The 22,327-nt window shown below is 42.9% G+C and overlaps 1 protein-coding gene across 1 annotated transcript; it reads left to right on the top strand.

The window, feature by feature from the left end:
• The first annotated feature begins 19,497 nt into the window (after nt 1–19,497).
• LOC141615320 (PLAT domain-containing protein 1-like) lies at nt 19,498–21,039 on the top strand. Its single transcript, XM_074433725.1, has 2 exons — nt 19,498–19,640; nt 20,231–21,039. Exons 1-2 carry the CDS (start codon nt 19,560–19,562, stop codon nt 20,645–20,647), a joined length of 498 nt encoding a protein of 165 aa, XP_074289826.1. The 5' UTR covers nt 19,498–19,559; the 3' UTR covers nt 20,648–21,039.
• The last annotated feature ends 1,288 nt before the right edge of the window (nt 21,040–22,327 follow it).

The raw sequence follows: 22,327 nt of genomic DNA on the forward strand, positions 1-22,327 counted from the left end.
TCAACCTCCGCCTCAAATATTTACACATCCCTGTGACAAGCAATTTTCTTCGAAACAACGACAATCTCCTCATCATCACCAGTCCTCATTCGTTTTTTATTTTCATTTATCACCTCATCATCAGCTATCTCAGGCGAAACCAACGCGCCCCCACGTTCCACCCTCTCAGTTTGCTGCCATTTCCTCACACTAGTCTTCCCCATTAAAACTTGTCCGGGGCGATACAAGAAGCCATGCATACTAGGACGCCGGCGGAGCCCATGGTGCCAGTGGCGGACATAAGTCTTTCCCCCACTCGCGGGAGGACAGCGTCGCCGCGGCAACAACGAGGCCCGCCCCGAAGAAATGAAGAAAGAAGTCCGACTCTCCGAATTCGGACAACAACAAGCCCTTCCCGCAAGAGGGATAGAAGCCGGACTAAGGTTGCGAGGAGCCGATCGCCGCGTGTCATTCGACACGTGGTCAGACAGCCCCTCAGTGCCTATGTCCTCGAAGTCTCGGTGCCGACTAAACTGAAGCTGCCGTCCCTATCATACAAAAGGGATAGCGACCCAACCGACCATGCCGAGGCTTTCGAGTCGTACATGTCGGTGTGGGAGCAGCCCGACGAGGTATGGTGCCGAGTCTTCCCAACGACCCTGCATGGGATGGCACAAAGTTGGTACAAGGGGCTACCCAATGGCTCGGTGTATTGCTATGCCGACCTGAGAGACAACTTCATAGCCCAGTATTCTTGCAACAAGAGGAGGGCCGTGGAGACATCAGATCTCCTTACTATCCGACAGGGGGAGGACGAGTCCCTTCGGAGCTACGTGAAGAGGTTCGACGCAAAAGCTCAGCAGATCCGTGAGCTGAACACCGAACTGGCGGCCTTCGCACTGATGAAAGGCCTCCCGAAAGGCGAGCTCAAAAATGAGCTGATCAAGTGCGAGGACCTCAACCTGGACTCCGCCAGAAAGATGGCCGACCGAGCCGTAAAGGTGGAGGACTATCACAAGACCTGGGTAGGCCACAGTGAAGCTGGGCACCCAGAAAGGAGGAGCCGCCAGGACAACGTTGATGAAGGTCGCCGTGACATGAATAGGTCACGGCCTGAGAAATTTAACAGGAAGCAGCATTCGGCGGGCGCCGGGGGGAGTTCGGGACCATACACCCAGAAGCGGTACAACGGTCTCACCCCCCTGGTCAAATCTCCGGCCGAGGTCTTTGCCCTGAGCAAGAATGAAGGACAGAAGTGGGCAAGACCCCCCAGGATGAGGGGGGACGGCGACCTTAGCCAGTTTTGCGATTACCACGGCCAGCCCGGCCATAAGACCGACAACTGTCGGCATCTGAAGAACGCCATCGAGGAGCTGATCCGAAAGGGGGCCCTCAGCAAATATGTAGCTGGGGCCCCGGAAACGAGCTCCGACGGGCGAATAGAAAATCGCATTCCGAGGGATGGGAGTGATCCAGGTTGTCATCGGAGGAAACGAGAACGGAGGGTCAGCTAATGGGCACAAACGACACCTAAATGAGCTTTACCAAGCCATCAACTTTGTGCCCACCACAGCGATCCCCGCTTCCACCGTCCCTGGTATAACCATCAGAAAGAAGGACTACGAAGGAGTCGTAACCCCGCACACCGACCCGCTGGTAGTCCACCTGGACATAGCCAACCACTTGGTCAAGAGGTGCCTAATTGATACAGGCGCCTATACAAACATCGTGTTCAGGGAATGCTTTCTCAATCTCGGTCTGAAGATTGAGGACCTGCGCCCCTGCACCAACCCGCTGTACAGCTTCTCTGGGGCCGGCCTGGTACCCCTGGGGTCAATCAGACTGCCGGTGATGTTCGGCCAAGCGGACGCGGCTAAAAATGTTTTATCTGAGTTCGTGGTCATTGATGGTTCGTCCGCCTATAATGTTCTCATAGGCCGAGTCACTTTGAGCGAGGCCGATGCTGTGATGTCCATCCGGGCCCTGACATTGATGTATGTCTCGGATCGGGGGGAAGCGCAAAAGCTCGTCTCAAAGGACGAGAGAGATGAAATTGTCAATGTCCAAGTATCTGCCAGAGGGTGCAACATGCAATCCCTCAAAGTGGCGAAGAAATCAGAGAAGGGGAAGAGCCCATCCTTACAGCAGGAGGGCGAAAAGATGGATACCAACGTCGGCATGGTCGAAGGAGCCGAGACCGAGGAAGTGGAAATTGACCCAGGGCGCACCGTAACTGTCGGTGTCGGCCTGGAGCCAAAATTCGAGCCGATCTCCTAGACCTGCCGAGGAAGAATAAAGACGTCTTCACGTACTCGCCGCCGAGATGCCGGGCGTGAGCCGAGAGGTGATCGTTCACAAGCCGAACGTACTCTCCAACGCCGCCCCCGTCAAGCGTAAGATGAGAAACTCCTCGGCCGAGAAGGATGAGGCCATCAAGGCCGAGGTAGACAAACTATTAGAGGCGGGCTTTATCATGCCTTGTACTTACCATGAGTGGCTAGCAAATGTTGTAATGGTGAAGAAGTCATCAGGGGGGGTGGAGGATGTGTGTTGATTTTACAAATCTTAATAAAGCATGCCCTAAAGATTGCTATCCCTTGCCTCGAATAGATAGCTTAATCGACGCAACGGCAGGCTACACTATGCTGAGCCTGCTAGACGCCTTCTCAGGATACCATCAAGTATTCATGGCCTAAGAAGACATGCCTAAGTGCGCATTCATCACCATACACGGCACATACATGTATAAAATGATGCCGTTCGGTTTGAAAAACGATGGCGCAACTTACACTAGGCTGGTGGACAAAGTGTTTCAAGATAAAAAAGGGCGAAATATCGAGGCTTACGTCGACGATGCTATTGTAAAAAGCAAGTCTGACAGCGAGCACTTGGTCGACTTGAGCGAAACATTTTGTTCACTAAGGAAATATAAGATGAAGCTTAACCCAATGAAGTGCAACTTCGGTGTCCGGGCCGGCAAGTTCCTCGGCGTGCTTGTCAGCGCCAGGGGAATTGATGCCAATCCAGAGAAGATCAAAGCAATACTAGACCTGCCGGAGCCGAGAAATCGAAAAGAGGTTATGATGTTGACCGGGAGGATGGCGGCTCTCGCCCGTTTCATCTCTCGGTCGGCCGACAAAAGCACCCCGTTCTTCAAAGTGTTGAAGGGGAATAAAGACTTCAGCTGGGGGAGGAACAGAGCACAGCTTTCAGGCAACTGAAAGGTCATCTTCAAACTCTCCCGACCCTGTCCAGGCCGATGCTGGGGGAGACGCTATATCTATACATAGCAGTTAACTCGGCCACGGCCAGTGCCGTAATCATTAGAGAAGAAGATAAGCAGCAACACCCAATTTACTTTATCAGCCATACACTGCTGGCCGCCGAAAGAAATTACCCACTGATTGAAAAAGCAGCCTTTGCTGTCGTCGTTGCCGCAAGGAAGCTGAAACCTTACTTCGACGCACATCCCGTGACGGTCTTAACCGACCAACCATTGGAGAAAGCATTGGAAAAATTTGAACAATCCGGCAGCTCATCAAATGGGCGAGAGAGCTATCCGGCTTCGGCATTCAATACAAGCCGAGGCCCTCGATAAAGGGGCAGGCACTTGCAGACTTCCTGGCCGAGTGCACATACCAAGAAGAATCACAGCCCGGCGTATGGGAAGTATATACCGACGGGTCCTCTACGGCGAACAGCTCAGGAGCCGGCATCCTTATCATCAGCCCAAACGGAAACGAGTTTGAGTACGCCTTGAAGTTTACCTTCTCGGCCTCAAATAACGAATCCGAATACGAGGCGGTGATAACTGGAGTCGAGTTAGCCAGAGCTGCCGGGGCGGAGCACATTGTGTTGAAGACAGACTCACTATTGGTGACTAATCAAATCAGAGGAGAGTATGAGGCTCGAGACGACGGGATGGTAAGATACCTGGAAAGGGTAAAAGCCGACACTGTAAAATTGAAATCTTTCCAAATCCAATGCATCCCCAGGTCTGAGAACAACCGAGCCGACGCTCTCTCAAAACTTGCCAGTTCAAGCATCAAGAATGTCAGTCGAACCGTGCTGGTGGATATCAGGAATGCTAAAAGCATCACTGAGACCATCGGCGTGGTGGGCGACATCGAAGCCGAGACGACGTGGATGGCTCCGATAATGAAATACAAACTAACAAAAGAGTTACCGGAGGACCGCAGTCTCTCTCAGAAGATAATAAGGATCGCCGCAAGGTACTTGATGTTCGAAGGAGAACTATACAGAAGGTCCGTAATAAGACCACTTTTGAAATGTGTCGGCCCAGCCGACGCGGAGCTCATACTGACAGAGATTCACGAAGGCATCTGTGGACATCACATAGGGGCAAGAACGCTAGCCCACAAAGCTCTCCGAGCCGGCTACTTCTGGCCTACCATGCTTGAGGATTCCAGAGCTAAGACCAAGAAGTGCAAGAATTGTCAGATGCATGCTCCGGTGATACACGCACCTTCCCGAGACTTGCAACCAGTACTTAGCCCCCTACCATTTGCACAGTGGGGGATGGATTTATTAGGGCCATTTTCGACGGCCTCCGGAGGAAGGAAGTACCTGATTGTCGCCGTTGACTACTTCACCAAATGGGTCGAAGCTGTCGCGGTACCTGCCAAGACCACGGCGGCCGTAAGAAAGGTGATTTGGGAGAATATCATAAATCGTTTTGGGCTACCCCAAGTCATTGTATTTGACCACGGCCGAGAATTTTGGAGTGACATGGTGATGAACTGGCTGGAAGAGCTCGGCATCAAATTCGCATACTCCTCCGTCTGCCACCCTCAGAGCAACAGGCAGGCGGAGGCAGCTAATAAAACAATATTGAACGGATTAAAAAGAAGGTTGAAGATCTAAAAGGGAGGTGGGCTGATAAACTACCCGGCGTCATGTGGTCACTTCGAACCACGGAAAAAGAAGCAATAGGGTACATCCCATTTCACCTAGTCTATGGGTCTGAGGCCGTCCTGCCAATTGAAGCAACGGTGCCTACATTTAGAACGCAAAACTTTGACCCAGTCGAAAATGAGGAAGGCCTGAAAGCCTCCCTAGACCTGGTCGAAGAGAGTCGAGACACGGCACGGCTCAACTTAGCCGTTTACCAAAACAGAATGAGAAGAGCCTACAACCGAAGGGTCCACAAAAGGGACTTAAGAGTAGGAGATCTAGTCCTAAGAAAGTCGGCCGCCACCAACAAAGGAAACATCCATGGCAAAATGACGGCCAACTGGGAAGGACCCTACAAAGTGGTTGAAGAAATGAGGCCGGGTACATACCGGCTGACAGACATGGAGGGAGTGCCTCTAATGAGCCACTGGAACACAGACAACCTAAGGAAGTACGTCATATAGTGGCGGAGGTGTCCGAGACCGTTGTGGGCACCCCGACGCGTGATTATATCTAATGAAGAGTGATCCAAGTTTTCCATCAAAATGAAGAGTCCCCTCCATAGTCCTGCGAAAGTGGACGCCGCGGCCAAAGCCGGGCAGTCACTACCCAAGAAGAAAAGCGTATGAGCACTGTTGAGACGCAAGTCTGACTGCCCCGGCCAATCCGGGAGTGGCAGAGGAAGCGATCAATATGTCTATAGATACGGAAAGCAGTCGAAACGTAAACTCAGTTGCCTCGGCCAAAGCCGGGAGTGACGAGGGAAACGCGATCTGCCAACAACAGTTGATACTCGCGAAAGCGACCAACATGCTTAAGAACGCATAAGTACAGTTGAGACGTAAATCTGACGCCTCGGCCAGACCGAGAGTGAACGAGGAAGCGATCAATATAGTCTATAGATACGAACGCTGTCGAGCCGTAACCCCGATTGCCTCGGCCAAAGCCGGGAGCGGCGGGGACACAACGACCGATACGCTAACATGTTCACAACGGCGGTTGGGAAGCGCAAATCTGACGCCTCGGCGAAGACCGGGAGTGAAGGAGGAAGCGACCGACATGCCAACATGTTCAAGAACATGTTTACAACAGCGGTTGGGAAGCGCAAATCTGACGCCTCGGCCAGACCGAGAGTGAAGGAGGAAGCGACCGACATGCCAACATGTTTAAAAACGTTTAAGTACAATTGGGATGCGCATCCTAACTGCCTCGGCCAGGCCGAAGGTAAAAACGAAAAAGCACTCAATATGTTAAAAACGTAAGAAGACAACTCAGATAAAAATGAGATAAAAACCTCGGCCAAGCCGAAGGCAAAATAAACAAACTCTTATTAAAATGTTTACAGGTGATACAAGAAAGAAGTCGACGGCCGTCCCCATAGGGATAGCCTAAACACAACCTACCAAAAGTTTACAAAAAAGAGAGAAGGAACAACAAAAGGTTACAGACATAAAGACATGAAGCGCCAAAATATGGCAGGGAGGAAAGGCTCAGTAGTTGGCCCCCGAACAATTGAAACTGTCCGAGATGCCGGGTGAATCCGGTGACGACCACCCGGCTCCCTATGATTGTTTCTGCTCGCCACCGGCAGCAGTAGCAGCATCACCATCAGTGGGCGACCCAGAAGCCGACTTGGCGACTTCACCTGCCTTTGCCCTCTCAGCTTCCTCTCTGGCCGCCTTCACCTTTTCAGCATGGGCCGCCTTGGCCTCAGCCTCTTCAGCGGCCTTTGCCGCCTTTGCCTCCTCCGCAGCCTTTGCCTCTGCAGCAGACGCCTTCTCATCGAGAAGCCGCTCAAAATCTTTCCACGGGAAGGAGCCGTCAGGAAAGAGCTATTTAATCACCTCCCTGGTAGCATCTTCGGCCTGGTCCCGGTACCGGGCACACATCTCAGGGATAATGACAGTTTGGAGCGTCTCAATGTCCTTCTCCCTCTAAGAAAGGATGGCCCTTGTGTTCCTGTGCCCCTTCGCCTGAGCCGAATACAGAGACTTCCATTCTTCCCTCTGACCAACCATAGCATCGTAAGCGCCTTGAAGCTTCTCTCTCTCCTCCCGCAGGTTAGCGGCGTCAGCCAACGCAGCCTCAACCTTGGCTCTCTCGGCTAGGACCCGCTCCTCAGCTTCCTCCTTAAGCTTTCGCTGAGTGAGGAGGTTCTCCATGGTGGCGACGGAGTCCTTCTTCGCCTTCTCGGCCTCTTCCTTAGAAGCAGCAAGCTCAAGCCTAAGCCGTTCGAGCGCAGGAGCTGCCACAGCCATGAGCTTTTCTTGCTCCATAATGTGAGCGCCGGCTATTTCAGTCCACTTCGCCAGCCTCTTGGACAACCTGGCACCCTCCGCCGCAATCTGAGCGGGGGAAACCTTCAGGGATGAGGAGTCGACGGTGACATTTTGATTGCCCGTCTGCACAGGCCGCTTCTCCAATTGCCGTTCAGTGGGACCGGCAGCCGGCGGCGGTTGATCTACAAAAAATTCAGACAAAGCATCCATGTCAACATTCATTGACATATCAGAGAGCCTGTCATCAAGAATGCCTAAAGATCCCGCTAAATCCGAGCCATAGGTTAGATCCGTACCAGCCTTGGCCTTCTTGGTTGGAGGCCCCTTTTCTTTATCGGCCTCGGTAACAGCGGCAGTAGCAGACGCTGCCTCTTTTCTCTTATTTGAAAGAGGAGGACCCTCTGCAACGGTGACCTCCTCTTCAACATCGACGACCACCACCACCTGCTCTTTTTGGACTGCAGGGATTGAAGATTGTGCCGGAGTTGACGTCGTAGCCGCCAAGGACAATGCTCTTGGCTTTCGCCGCGGCACGTTACCGGCGATCTGCGCTTGAGCCGCCCCCACATCCAGTGCCTTCAACTGCTGCTCCATAAGTTCATGAGGAGCCGGTCTGCGATCACGTGGCAGGGCCTTGGGGTGCAGCTCAACAACTCTCCCGTTCTCGTCAAGTCCCAACCTCTTAAGGACGGAGACAGGCAGTTCCAGGCCAAATCGGTCTGCAAAGGAAACGAAGTAGGAGTTATGCAAAAGAAATAAAACAAGGTTCAAAAACAGAAACATAAAAAGCAAGGGTGGGCCTCACACCGACCCCACTCACCCTGTTCGAGGGCCGGTATGAGGCCGACGTGGCAGAGCAGCTCATCCTGAAGAACGATCTGCGTCGGGGGCATCCATCCCTTCGGCGTGCCATCCTTCTCAGCCTCATTGCCCGCTTTTCGTCCTCATTAAGATGGACCCTCAAGGCGTCCATCTTAAGCTTATTCCGGGAGACGTATCTGTCATGCTCCCCTTGATTCTCACACCGCAAATTGACGCGGTCCTGGAAGGACCGGGGCAGCGGATAGTCCTCCGGAACCTCAACGTATACCCACCGCCCCTTCCAGTCCTTGCAAGATGTCAGCTTAGAGACGGTGATATAACCTGGCTCAGTCTGTATACTGTACCAGCCCGGGCCGCCTAGGGTAGTCCCCCGAAGGTGGTGAATCCGGCAAAAGAGGTTCACCGTTGGGGCCTCCCCTTTAAAAAGGCACAACCATACAAAGCCAACAATCGTCCTGATGGCCAACGGATGCAGTTGGGCCACGGCGACGTTCATGGCTTTAATTATAGCAGCAACGTATTCATTCAGAGGAAACCGGAGCCCAAACTCCAGGTGTCTGATGTATACGCCGATACAACCCTCGGGAGGGCAACAGACGGCCTGACCCTCCTCAGGGATAACACAATTTTATACCCCCTGCCGAAGGAGTAATGGTCTTCAAAAAGTTCAGAACCGGAACAACTGGCGAACTTGTTCGTCCAGGCACGATCAGGACTGATCGAACAGGCGTCACCGTGCCACGAGAACTGCGGCCTCTTTACGACAGAAGGGGTCGCCTCATCATCGTCATCATCAATACCCTCCAAAAAGCTCTCATCAATTTCAGGAGAAGGAGACCTGGGGCCTCCGAACCTTATCGGGGTGACGGCCAGTGGCTCCTGCTCATCAGGATACGACGGTTCGCCCCCCGGCGCAGAGGTACTGAATTGAGCATCCGCAGAAGACATGGTAACAATAAATACTTAACAATTAAAAGTTGGGGAAATTTGTTTGTTTACCTTGGGAAAAGTGCTACGCCGAGTAACGCTTTGAAGACTAGAGAGAAATTCCTTCGAAAAACTAAGAGAGGAAAATTGTTTTTCGAGAAAGTGAATTTTTGGTGGCCAAAATCAGGGGCTAACTGCTCTATTTATAGAGCAAAGCCCATGAAACGGACCAATCAGGGCAAAGCCCATGAAGCGTCAACCAATCAACACCGAGCCACGTGTCAAGCATGCAGCCACGCTCCTTGGCAGAATGCCAATCGACGTATCTTCTTCAACACGCTCCTTGGTATCTACTTGCCAAACGGCCCGCTGATCAACCTAGCTTGGCAGCACCGGCCGGGGGCAATCAAAAGCATACGGCACTCTCAACGTTGGTCTCGGCCATCGCCATTTTCTTTTCCACATCGGATGTCCATTACACAACCATGTGGAGGGGGGATATGGTACGGCCCGAATGTAAGCAAGCCGAGGAAGAGGAAGCCGGGGAATAAATTTCAACTTGCGCAGAATACGCTCAAAACTCATCGAAGGTCCATACCACGGCATAGACTACGCTGGGGCAAATTGATGGGGCATATTCTCGCACCCGCCGACCGAGTCAACATATTGAGCAAGGTCAAAGACAAAAGACAGCAAGTCAACGTATTAGACAGCCTAACCGACGCAGCCTGTCGGCCTGTCACTTGGGTCTCGGCTAGGCAACTAGCCAGCCGGGAGGCATATCCGCGTACTCATATCCAAGACCCCTCGGTATGGAGTCAACAAGGCCAGCCGGCCTACCATGGGTCTCTCGGCCGAGGGTAGAACGGTCTTTCCACCTGCTAGCCACTTGGCCACTACGTGACCAAAGGTGAAAGTCTAAAAATACTCCTCAATCCACATTGAGAAAACGATCTACAATTCATCCTAAAACTCACTATTAATCTGGTATAAACTCTCTTATCTCTCTACAATATACTTTGCCAAGTAACACACAACTTAATCTCTTTAAGTTTACTGACTTGAGCGTCGGAGTGAGTACGCTCGGTACCAAGCCGAGCCCTCAGTTTGTTCATCTTAAACAGGAAAGAGCGAAAGGAAGAGTCAAGCAAAGACATCATTCATCAAGCTTACGTGGTCACAAATCCTGCTCCGAATTACACCCGAACAACATGAACAAAGTATATCGACCCCGATTACCATTTTACCCTAACTTGGAGCTTACACGTTTATTATACTCCCTCCAATTCATCATAATGATCTCCTTTGAGATGGACACAATACTTAAGAAAAATGAATAAAAATGAACAAAGGACAAATGTGGGGTTTGTTGATAGGAGATAGAGATGAATTATTATGAGTTAAATAAGGAGTTGTGGGACCAAAACATTAAGGAAAGTAATAAAATAAGAGTAAAAAAGTTGTGTGGGGTTTGGTAATGGGAGAGAGTGATGAATAAAATAAGAGTAAAAGTTACCAAAAAAAAGAAAAGGGGAACATTACTTGAATAATCCGTTTCGGGAAATAGAGAACATTATAGCAAATTGGAGTGAGTATTTTTTTTGGTGAAATGCTTATTAAAATAAACCATATAACTCATACACCATACATTATACTCAGTTAAGATCACCTGTCTCACTTTTATATCCCATCTCATGTCCCACTACCTTAAGATCTTGACACATCACACATAAGATAATAGAAATGGTAATAATATATATCATAGTGATTATGTGTCAATAGGAAAAGTGATGAGACACAAGATAAGACACAAAATGGGATAGAAGATCTGCACTGCATTATACTCTTTCCGTCCCGATCATTTGTTATCCTATGGTTTTGACACAAAGACCAAGGAAAAGGGAAAGAGTCAATTACTAAATGACAAGTTGAATAAATTGAATGTGAATGATGAAATTAGATAGAAGAGGAGTACATCATAATATGACTTTTTCAACAAGGACATATGTACGTTTATTACATTTTTTTTATGTTTATGTAACAAAAAACGTTGTACTTACTAAGTTGAATAGTTGTGACTCCGTACTTGATACATCAGTGATTTATTTATTTTTATTTTTTTTTGGTGAAAAAATATTTTAAAAATATAATCTTCAAACTTTTGGTGTCCACTTTTCCTATAAAAGGCTATGATAATTGGTTATCAATCCACAACTTAAAATATTCAACAAATAACACAAACAAATAAACGAGTTTATATTAACAAAAAATAACAGTCATGGCATCATGTGGTGCATGTTTAAATGCTCTTATGTTCATGCTTCTCCTCTCTTTTGCTTGCGTTGCTCACTCAGATAGGGTAATAATTTAGTTTCAACTATAAAAGTTTATAGTTAAGCATCTCAACTCAAATATTGTTAATTTTTCTGTTAACTTTTACTTCTCTGACAAATTAAAATGTGTATGTATTTTATCTGCTTTTTTACGGTAACAGGAAATATAACGGTGTTAACGTTAAGGTCCTTAACTGACGATAATTTTAAAGTTGAATCTCTTAACTAAAAAACTTCAATAGTATAGGTCCTTCTTACCTTGGTGTTAACTCATCTTAAAATACCCAAAATGCTCTAATTAGCCTCTTTTAAATGTTTAGTCTTTACATTTTTGATTAATTTTTTTGTAATAATTTGTCATGTCATTAACATAAACATTGTTTACTCGATCGTAAACATGTTTTTTTTTTTACAAAATTTAAATGGTTTTAAAATATGAATTTTAGTAGTTTGGGTATTTTGAGAACATTTTAGTAAGTTTAAACGTATCAGATGTTTCAAAAAACATAGGGGTACCACGTAAAATTCGAAAAAACACAGTTTACCACATAGAAAAACCTTTTTTTTGATTATTTTTTTTTCTTATATATGTGTGAGTATATTTGTTGATATGGTTGCAGGGAAACTGTGTGTACAAAGATATACGTGAAGACAAATAGATGAGACATCTGCAGGAACAGATGCGAAGGTGAACCTAAAGCTATATGACAACCAAGGTAATATGGTGGAAATAGCAGACCTTGAATTGTTTGGACTTATGCCTAAAGGTCACAACTATTTCGAGCCTAATAATTTGGATGCATTCGCTATCCGAACTAAATGCTTAGCTAACCTCATTTGCAAAATCGAGTTGAGCCACGACAATACCGGTGATAATCCCGCTTGGAAAGTCGATTACGTGGACGTCACCACCGCTTTCCCCCAAATATATTGCACAACCAAGGACTTTGACATTGACGACATAATCACGCCTATTGTTGTAAGGGACACCTGTGGCGGTGTTAAGGAATCCGTTCTCAAAATGCTAGACCTTGCTTGAGGGACATAACTTGGGTAAGAGTTAATGCAACTTAAAAGTTGCTTATCAAGATGTTTACCTAATATATCAACCATCGTGTCAGTTCGTGTTTTAGTTAATTTAGTACTACTCCGTATGAATGAATGAATGAATAAATAAGGTTGATTACATTATCATAAATTGTGCATATCAGCGATTTTCTATCGGATTCATCACATACAAATAATCATGGGAACTGGATACCTTGAAACAATCTAGCTACTTTGCTATAGTACCTACGGTGAGGTTCGGTCTAGTCAACAGTTTACAAAAACAGGTAACTTGTTTTTAGTCCTGGTCTTGAACCCCGTCCGGTCTTTGGATAAACAAAAAGATGGAGACTGGTTTTAGTTCCGGTTCGATCAAGTCCAACTTGAAAAAAAAAAGGCACAAAAAACCTTTCTTGCCAAACCGGTCCGATCCAAATCCAAGAAAAACCTACCAAACCAGATCGCATAAAATATTAAAAACATGACAATCTCTAAATTAAGGTCTGGAAATTTTAAAATGAAGATGATAGACGAATGTTGTACTCCGTATAATACAATAAACATACATAAACAAGAAAGTACCTAACGCGTTCACCTTGAGGGACCCTTCACCATTATTGTCCTCACTGTATAGGTGTAAAGAGCTCAGAATATTTTATACATGAATCCATGAACACAATAAGAAGACAGGACGCATTAGGCACAAAATTTAGTGGCAAAACCAATACCCATTTTTACTTGAGGGGTCTTTCACAAGGTGAAAGGGGAATACGGATGCTCGAGTGACGATACAACACGTCCTGCATTAGATGATAGAAAACATATAAGAATTACAAGCATGGTGTAAATCGTAATAAGCTAACATAGGAAAAGGATTTTGGGTGATTATTGCGAACAAAAGAGGCCAGAGAAGACGTTACTAAACACAGAGAACATACAAGAATTACAAGCATGGTGGTGTAAACTGTAAAATAAACTTGGCAATTCAAAAAGAATATGAGGTGGGAGCGTTATTGACTAAATGTGATTTGGTGCAAATGTAATGTAATGTACTGAATTTAGATTAGATTTTAGATCATTGTACAACAAAGACAATAATAAATTGTGCAATAATTCAAACATAGAGTAACTTCAAGATAAATCTAACAAGATCTCACATGACTATATTTTGTCTCATAGATTAAGAATAATATCAAAGATTTCCTACGATCATAAATAATGCCAAAAATCAACGGTTACTTTTGGTGTGGTATGGAGCCATGGAGTGAGTATAAAACAACAATAATAGAGTACTTTAAGTAAACTGCATAAAAATGTCAAACCGTCTTAAACTTCTATAATAGTACTCAGTATATTTTGATTTTTCAATAATAAATTTGCCAATGTTCAAATTAGTAAGACATTCAAACTTGAATGGTTAAACGAATGTCGAAGAAAGGTAGTGAAACGTGCGATATCTATGGAAGTCGTTGATTCTTTGACTCGTTTTATCTTAAGACGGATACGGATATATCCTCTTAAGAGACTTATTGATTTTTTTTTTCTCGCTACACCAAAATCTAAAATCTAGGTCGGCCAGGACATATCTCTTTATAATTTAAGAGCCAATAAAATCATAGAGTTGCATGGTACGTTTTTTCAATTGTATTGTAATGTCCATGTCACATTAATACATAACCCCGTACCAAAAAAAAAAAAAAAAAAAAAAAAAAAAAGAAAATATACATAACCCGTCTTTTTATAGAATCCAAACAAGGAATGGTCCTTCCAACGAAAACCATATATGAAGATACACGACATCGTTGTATAAGAGAATTACCGATGAAGATATTACTATGATTCTAAATCTGGCATTATCCCAAGAAAAATGACAATTCTTTTATATAGAATCCAATAAAGGAATGGCCCTCTCAACGAGAACCACATACGAAGATATTACTATTCATTATGTAAAACGTGACGAACTATTCATTCATTCAATTAGGGTTTCATCTAATTACAAATACAACAACTTTGATGGACGATTCTAAAAACTCAAAAACTCGAATTTCCATCATGAAAGAGAATTTCAAACTTCATAGTCTTGTAAGGGCATAAGGCTAATCATCAGACAATTCGTCTCTTGTAAGACGGTTTTACACTATAGGTTACAAAAACTTTAAAAAAAAAAAAAAAAAAAAAAAAAAAAAAAAAAAAAAAAAAGCAATTTGAGGAAAATCACCAGGCAATTTAATGACGATTAACAATGAACAATTCCGCCCGCAAGGGTAGTCTAGTGGCTAAAACTCCCAAGGTCTCAATTCCGCCCGAGGGTTTACTAGTACGCACTGAAGTTAGCGGCTACAAATTACCCCGTCACCCAAAAAAAACCAATTCCTAAATTTTGCAGAACTAAAGGGAGAAATTATAACCTCGTAAAAAGCGGAACCTCCGTGCTCCACCACCACTGCCGCCACCGTCACCGCCACCTTTACCCATTATTTAATCGTGAATTATGAACGATCGTCAAGTGCTTCGAATCCAACGTACTTGCTTACTTTCACAGGCATATTTTTATTTTTATTTATATGTTGAGAATACTTTTTCTTCTAGTTTTAGGAAGACTTAACCTTAGGTGGTTAGTTTAGGATTAGGTTAATAATTTTACATGTCTAGTTAAGCTAAATCTTTGGTGGTTAGTTTAGGATTAGGTTAGTAATTTTACATGTCTAGTTAAGTTGTTACTTATTCTAGTTCATTGGATTAAAGAAGTGTCAAAACTCCAAAATGTAATTGATAAGTCTCGTGACCTCTTGGTTCACATATATTTGATATTACCATTGTAACACATCAATCTCTTTATTAAACTTGTAAATCTATTGTTATATGTATGTGTAAAATCTGAGTTATAATAATATTTACCTATAATAACTATTATTAAATATATACTTTTAGTTTATATTCAATGTAATGTATTTGCTGAGTTAGTTAAATGCACTTGGAAAAAATTGAACAAAATATTTTATTTACTTATGGTTATTATTACTTGTACCTATATTTACATTTAATGTATCTCCAATATACATATCGCCTTTATTTAACGATTTTTTTAATCAAAAAAATATTCTTCTAAAAATGTAAAAATATTTGAATGATAAAAAAAATAATTTTTTAACTATTTTTCCAAATATAATATATAAATATTAATATTTTAATAAAATTCTTGATTTATCTTCGACCCAGTCGATCCATTCGAGTAGTGTCTCGACCCTAAAATAACGAGTCGTTTCGAAAAGGGTCAAACGGGCAATTTGTCGGGTCAAAAGTTTCGGTCTTGACCCTGAAAAACGAGTCGGATCGGGTCAAGCCGGAATTTGACAGGTCTAATTAAATATATAATATAGGTCCATATAATACTTATTTTAGTTTAATATATCATACGGAGTATCAGACTAATATTATTTTAGTATAATATTTCGTAATTATTTAAATATATAACTCTAATACATTTAGATAATAAACTAATATAATATTTAATATGATAAAATTAAGCAAAAAAAATTAACAAAAATTTGATAAATTTATTTAAATATATATGCTTGATAAAATTGTGTAACTAGCAAATAACTCAATAAATAGTGAAAATAATTGTAGCAATAGTTCATGTAATAAATATGATATCATATATTTGAGTGGTAAGAGTAACACTAATAAAAGCCAGAATAGTGAAAGTCATAGTAGCAAGAATGAGAATAGTGAAATTAATAGTATTAAGTAGTTAAAAAAAATATTGATGGCGGGAGTAGTGAAAGTAACAGTAGTGAAACAAATGTTATAAAAGTAACAGTAGGAACAATGGAGAAAGTATGAAAAACTAGCTAACAATTCGGTTTAAGAAAATATTTTATTTATGTTCCGGGTGTAATTCCGGAGCAGGATTGTGACCACTTGAGCTTGTAGGATGATGTCGTTGCTTGTCTCTTCCTTTCACTCTTTCCTGTAAAGATGAACAAACTGAGGGCTCGGCTTGGTACCGAGCGTACTCACTCCGACGCTCAAGTCGAGAAACTTAGAGAGATAAGTTGTGTGTTAACTTGGCAAAGTATATTGTAGAGAGATAAGGGAGTTTATACCGATATTCCATTAGTTTCTCAATGAGAGATGATGAGTATTTATAGACTTTCACCTTTTGTCACGTAGTGGCCAAGTGGCGTAGCAGGTGGAAAGACTGTCTTACCCTCGGCCGAGGGACCCATGACAGGCCGGCAGGCCTGGTTGACTCCATGCCGAGGGGACTGGATGTGAGTACCGGGGCAGCGGATAGTCCTCCGGAACCTCAACGTATACCCACCGCCCCTTCCAGTCCTTGCAAGATGTCGGCTAGAGACGGTGATATAACCTGGCTCGGTCGTATATCTTTGTACCGGCCGGGCCGCCTAGGGTAGTCCCCCGAAGGTGGTGAATCCGGCGAAAGAGGTTCACCGTTGGGGCCTCCCCTTTAAAAAGGCACAACCATACAAAGCCAACAATCGTCCTGATGGCCAACGGATGCAGTTGGGTCACGGCGACGTTCATGGCTTTAATTATAGCAGCAACGTATTCATTCAGAGGAAACCGGAGCCCATACTCCAGTGTCCGATGTATACGCCGATACAGCCCTTGGGAGGGCAACAGACCGCCTGACCCTCCTCGGGGATAACAATTTTATACCCCCTGCCGAAGGAGTAATGGTCTTCAAAAAGTTCGAACCGAACAATCGGCGAACTTGTTCGTCCGTGCACGATCGGGGGCGATCGAACAAAGGCCACCGTGCCACGAGAACTGCGGCCTCTTTACGACAGAAGGGGTCGCCTCATCATCGTCATCATCAATACCCTCCAAAAAGCTCTCATCAATTTCAGGAGAAGGAGACCTGGGGCCTCCGAACCTTATCGGGGTGACGGCCAGTGGCTCCTGCTCATCAGGATACGACGGTTCGCCCCCCGGCGCAGAGGTACTGAGTTGAGCATCCGCAGAAGACATGGTAACAATAAATACTTAACAATTAAAAGTTGGGGAAATTTGTTTGTTTACCTTGGGAAAAGTGCTACGCCGAGTAACGCTTTGAAGACTAGAGAGAAATTCCTTCGAAAAACTAAGAGAGGGAAAATGTTTTTCGAGAAAGTGAATTTTTGGTGGCCAAAATCAGGGGCTAACTGCTCTATTTATAGAGCAAAGCCCATGAAACGGACCAATCAGGGCAAAGCCCATGAAGCGTCAACCAATCAACACCGAGCCACGTGTCAAGCATGCAGCCACGCTCCTTGGCAGAATGCCAATCGACGTATCTTCTTCAACACGCTCCTTGGTATCTACTTGCCAAACGGCCCGCTGATCAACCTAGCTTGGCAGCACCGGCCGGGGGCAATCAAAAGCACACGGCACTCTCAACGTTGGTCTCGGCCAGCGCCATTTTCTTTTCCACATCGGATGTCCATTACACAACCATGTGGAGGGGGGATATGGTACGGCCTGAACAGAAGCAAGCCGAGGAAGAGGAAGCCGGGGAATAAATTTCAACTTGCGCAGAATACGCTCAAAACTCATCGAAGGTCCATACCACGGCATAGACTACGCTGGGGGCAAATTGATGGGGCATATTCTGCACCCGCTGACCGAGTCAACATATTGAGCAAGGTCAAAGACAAAAGACAGCAAGTCAACGTATTAGACAGCCTAACCGACGCAGCCTGTCGGCCTGTCACTTGGGTCTCGGCTAGGCAACTAGCCAGCCGGGAGGCATATCCGCGTACTCATATCCAAGACCCCTCGGTATGGAGTCAACAAGGCCAGCCGGCCTACCATGGGTCTCTCGGCCGAGGGTAGAACGGTCTTTCCACCTGCTAGCCACTTGGCCACTACGTGACAAAAGGTGAAAGTCTAAAAATACTCCTCAATCCACATTGAGAAAACGATCTACAATTCATCCTAAAACTCACTATTAATCTGGTATAAACTCTCTTATCTCTCTACAATATACTTTGCCAAGTAACACACAACTTAATCTCTTTAAGTTTACTGACTTGAGCGTCGGAGTGAGTACGCTCGGTACCAAGCCGAGCCCTCAGTTTGTTCATCTTAAACAGGAAAGAGAGAAAGGAAGAGTCAAGCAAAGACATCATTCATCAAGCTTACGTGGTCACAAATCCCGCTCCGAATTACACCCTAACAACATGAACAAAGTATATCGACCCCGATTACCATTTTACCCTAACTTGGTGCTTACACGTTTATTATACTCCCTCCAATTCATCATAATGATCTCCTTTGAGATGGACACAATACTTAAGAAAAATGAATAAAAATGAACAAAGGACAAATGTGGGGTTTGTTGATAGGAGATAGAGATGAATTATTATGAGTTAAATAAGGAGTTGTGGGACCAAAACATTAAGGAAAGTAATAAAATAAGAGTAAAAAAGTTGTGTGGGGTTTGGTAATGGGAGAGAGTGATGAATAAAATAAGAGTAAAAGTTACCAAAAAAAGAAAAGGGGAACATTACTTGAATAATCCGTTTAGGAAATAGAGAACATTATAGCAAATTGGAGTGAGTATTTTTTTTGGTGAAATGCTTATTAAAATAAACCATATAACTCATACACCATACATTATACTCGATTAAGATCACTGTCTCACTTTTATGTCTCATCTCATGTCCCACTACCTTAAGATCTTGACACATCACACATAAGATAATAGAAATGGTAATAATATATATCATAGTGATTATGTGTCAATAGGAAAAGTGATGAGACACAAGATAAGACACAAAATGGGATAGAAGATCTGCACTGCATTATACTCTTTCCGTCCCGATCATTTGTTATCCTATGGTTTTGACACAAAGACCAAGGAAAAGGGAAAGAGCCAATTACTAAATGACAAGTTGAATAAATTGAGTGTGAATGATGAAATTAGATAGAAGAGGAGTACATCATAATATGACTTTTTCAACAAGGACATATGTACGTTTATTACATTTTTTTATGTTTATGTAACAAAAAACGTTGTACTTACTAAGTTGAATAGTTGTGACTCCGTACTTGATACATCAGTGATTTATTTTATTTTTATTTTTTTTTTTTGGTGAAAAAATATTTTAAAAATATAATCTTCAAATTTTTGGTGTCCACTTTTCCTATAAAAGGCTATGATAATTGGTTATCAATCCACAACTTAAAATATTCAACAAATAACACAAACAAATAAACGAGTTTATATTAACAAAAAATAACAGTCATGGCATCATGTGGTGCATGTTTAAATGCTCTTATGTTCATGCTTCTCCTCTCTTTTGCTTGCGTTGCTCACTCAGATAGGGTAATAATTTAGTTTCAACTATAAAAGTTTATAGTTAAGCATCTCAACTCAAATATTGTTAATTTTTCTCGTTAACTTTTACTTCTCGACAAATTAAAATGTGTATGTATTTTATCCGCTTTTTACGGTAATAGAAATATAACGGTGTTAACGTTAAGGTCCTTAACTGACGATAATTTTAAAGTTGAATCTCTTAACTAAAAAACTTCAATAGTATAGGTCCTTCTTACCTTGGTGTTAACTCATCTTAAAATACCCAAAATGCTCTAATTAGCCTCTTTTAAATGTTTAGTCTTTACATTTTTGATTAATTTTTTTGTAATAATTTGTCATGTCATTAACATAAACATTGTTTACTCGATCGTAAACATGTTTTTTTTTACAAAATTTAAATGGTTTTAAAATATGAATTTTAGTAGTTTGGGTATTTTGAGAACATTTTAGTAAGTTTAAACGTATCAGATGTTTCAAAAAACATAGGGGTACCACGTAAAATTCGAAAAAACACAGTTTACCACATAGAAAAACCTTTTTTTTTATTATTTTTTTTTCTTATATATGTGTGAGTATATTTGTTGATATGGTTGCAGGGAAACTGTGTGTACAGTATATACGTGAAGACAGTAGATGAGACATCTGCAGGAACAGATGCGAAGGTGAACCTAAAGCTATATGACAACCAAGGTAATATGGTGGAAATAGCAGACCTTGAATTGTTTGGACTTATGCCTAAAGGTCACAACTATTTCGAGCCTAATAATTTGGATGCATTCGCTATCCGAACTAAATGCTTAGCTAACCTCATTTGCAAAATCGAGTTGAGCCACGACAATACTGGTGATAATCCTGCTTGGAAAGTCGATTACGTGGACGTCACCACTGCTGTTCCCCAAATATATTGCACAACCAAGGACTTTGACATTGACGACATAATCTCGCCTATTGTTGTAAGGGACACCTGTGGCGGTGTTAAGGAATCCGTTCTCAAAATGCTAGACCTTGCTTGAGGGACATAACTTGGGTAAGAGTTAATGCAACTTAAAAGTTGCTTATCAAGATGTTTACCTAATATATCAACCATCGTGTCAGTTCGTGTTTTAGTTAATTTAGTACTACTCCGTATGAATGAATGAATGAATAAATAAGGTTGATTACATTATCATAAATTGTGCATATCAGCGATTTTCTATCGGATTCATCACATACAAATAATCATGGGAACTGGATACCTTGAAACAATCTAGCTACTGCTATAGTACCGGCTGGTGAGGTTCGGTCTAGTCAACAGGTTTACAAAAACAGGTAACTTGTTTTTAGTCCGGTCTTGAACCCTGTCCGGTCTTTGGATAAACAAAAAGATGGAGACTGGTTTTAGTTCCGGTTCGATCAAGTCCAACTTGAAAAAAAAAGGCACAAAAAACCTTTCTTGCCAAACCGGTCCGATCCAAATCCAAGAAAAACCTACCAAACCAGATCGCATAAAATATTAAAAACATGACAATCTCTAAATTAAGGTCTGGAAATTTTAAAATGAAGATGATAGACGAATGTTGTACTCCGTATAATACAATAAACATACATAAACAAGAAAGTACCTAACGCGTTCACCTTGAGGGACCCTTCACCATTATTGTCCTCACTTTGTATAGGTGTAAAGAGCTCGAAATATTTTATACATGAATCCATGAACACAATAAGAAGACAGGACGCATTAGGCACAAAATTTAGTGGCAAAACCAATACCCATTTTTACTTGAGGGGTCTTTCACAAGGTGAAAGGGGAATACGGATGCTCGAGTGACGATACAACACGTCCTGCATTAGATGATAGAAAACATATAAGAATTACAAGCATGGTGTAAACTGTAATAAGCTAACATAGGAAAAGGATTTTGGGTGATTATTGCGAACAAAAGAGGCCAGAGAAGACGTTACTAAACACAGAGAACATACAAGAATTACAAGCATGGTGGTGTAAATCAAAAATAAACTTGGCAATTCAAAAAGAATATGAGGTGGGAGCGTTATTGACTAAATGTGATTTGGTGCAAATGTAATGTAATGTACTGAATTTAGATTAGATTTTAGATCATTGTACAACAAAGACAATAATAAATTGTGCAATAATTCAAACATAGAGTAACTTCAAGATAAATCTAACAAGATCTCACATGACTATATTTTGTCTCATAGATTAAGAATAATATCAAAGATTTCCTACGATCATAAATAATGCCAAAAATCAACGGTTACTTTTGGTGTGGTATGGAGCCATGGAGTGAGTATAAAACAACAATAATAGAGTACTTTAAGTAAACTGCATAAAAATGTCAAACCGTCTTAAACTTCTATAATAGTACTCAAGATATTTTGATTTTTCAATAATAAATTTGCCAATGTTCAAATTAGTAAGACATTCAAACTTGAATGGTTAAACGAATGTCGAAGAAAGGTAGTGAAACGTGCGATATCTATGGAAGTCGTTGATTCTTTGACTCGTTTTATCTTAAGACGGATACGGATATATCCTCTTAAGAGACTTATTGATTTTTTTTTTTCTGCTACACCAAAATCTAAAATCTAGGTCGGCCAGGACATATCTCTTTATAATTTAAGAGCCAATAAAATCATAGAGTTGCATGGTACGTTTTTTCAATTGTATTGTAATGTCCATGTCACATTAATAC

This window comes from Silene latifolia, chromosome 11 (assembly GCF_048544455.1).
Source record: "Silene latifolia isolate original U9 population chromosome 11, ASM4854445v1, whole genome shotgun sequence".
NCBI classification, from domain to species: Eukaryota; Viridiplantae; Streptophyta; class Magnoliopsida; order Caryophyllales; family Caryophyllaceae; genus Silene; species Silene latifolia.

Bases quoted from the DNA above. Each gene is read 5' to 3' on its own strand.
- LOC141615320 (XM_074433725.1), top strand. From the start codon at position 19,560: ATGGCATCATGTGGTGCATGTTTAAATGCTCTTATGTTCATGCTTCTC. The intron at 19,641-20,230 runs GTAATAATTTAG...ATATGGTTGCAG, and splicing joins GCGTTGCTCACTCAGATAGG to GGAAACTGTGTGTACAGTAT.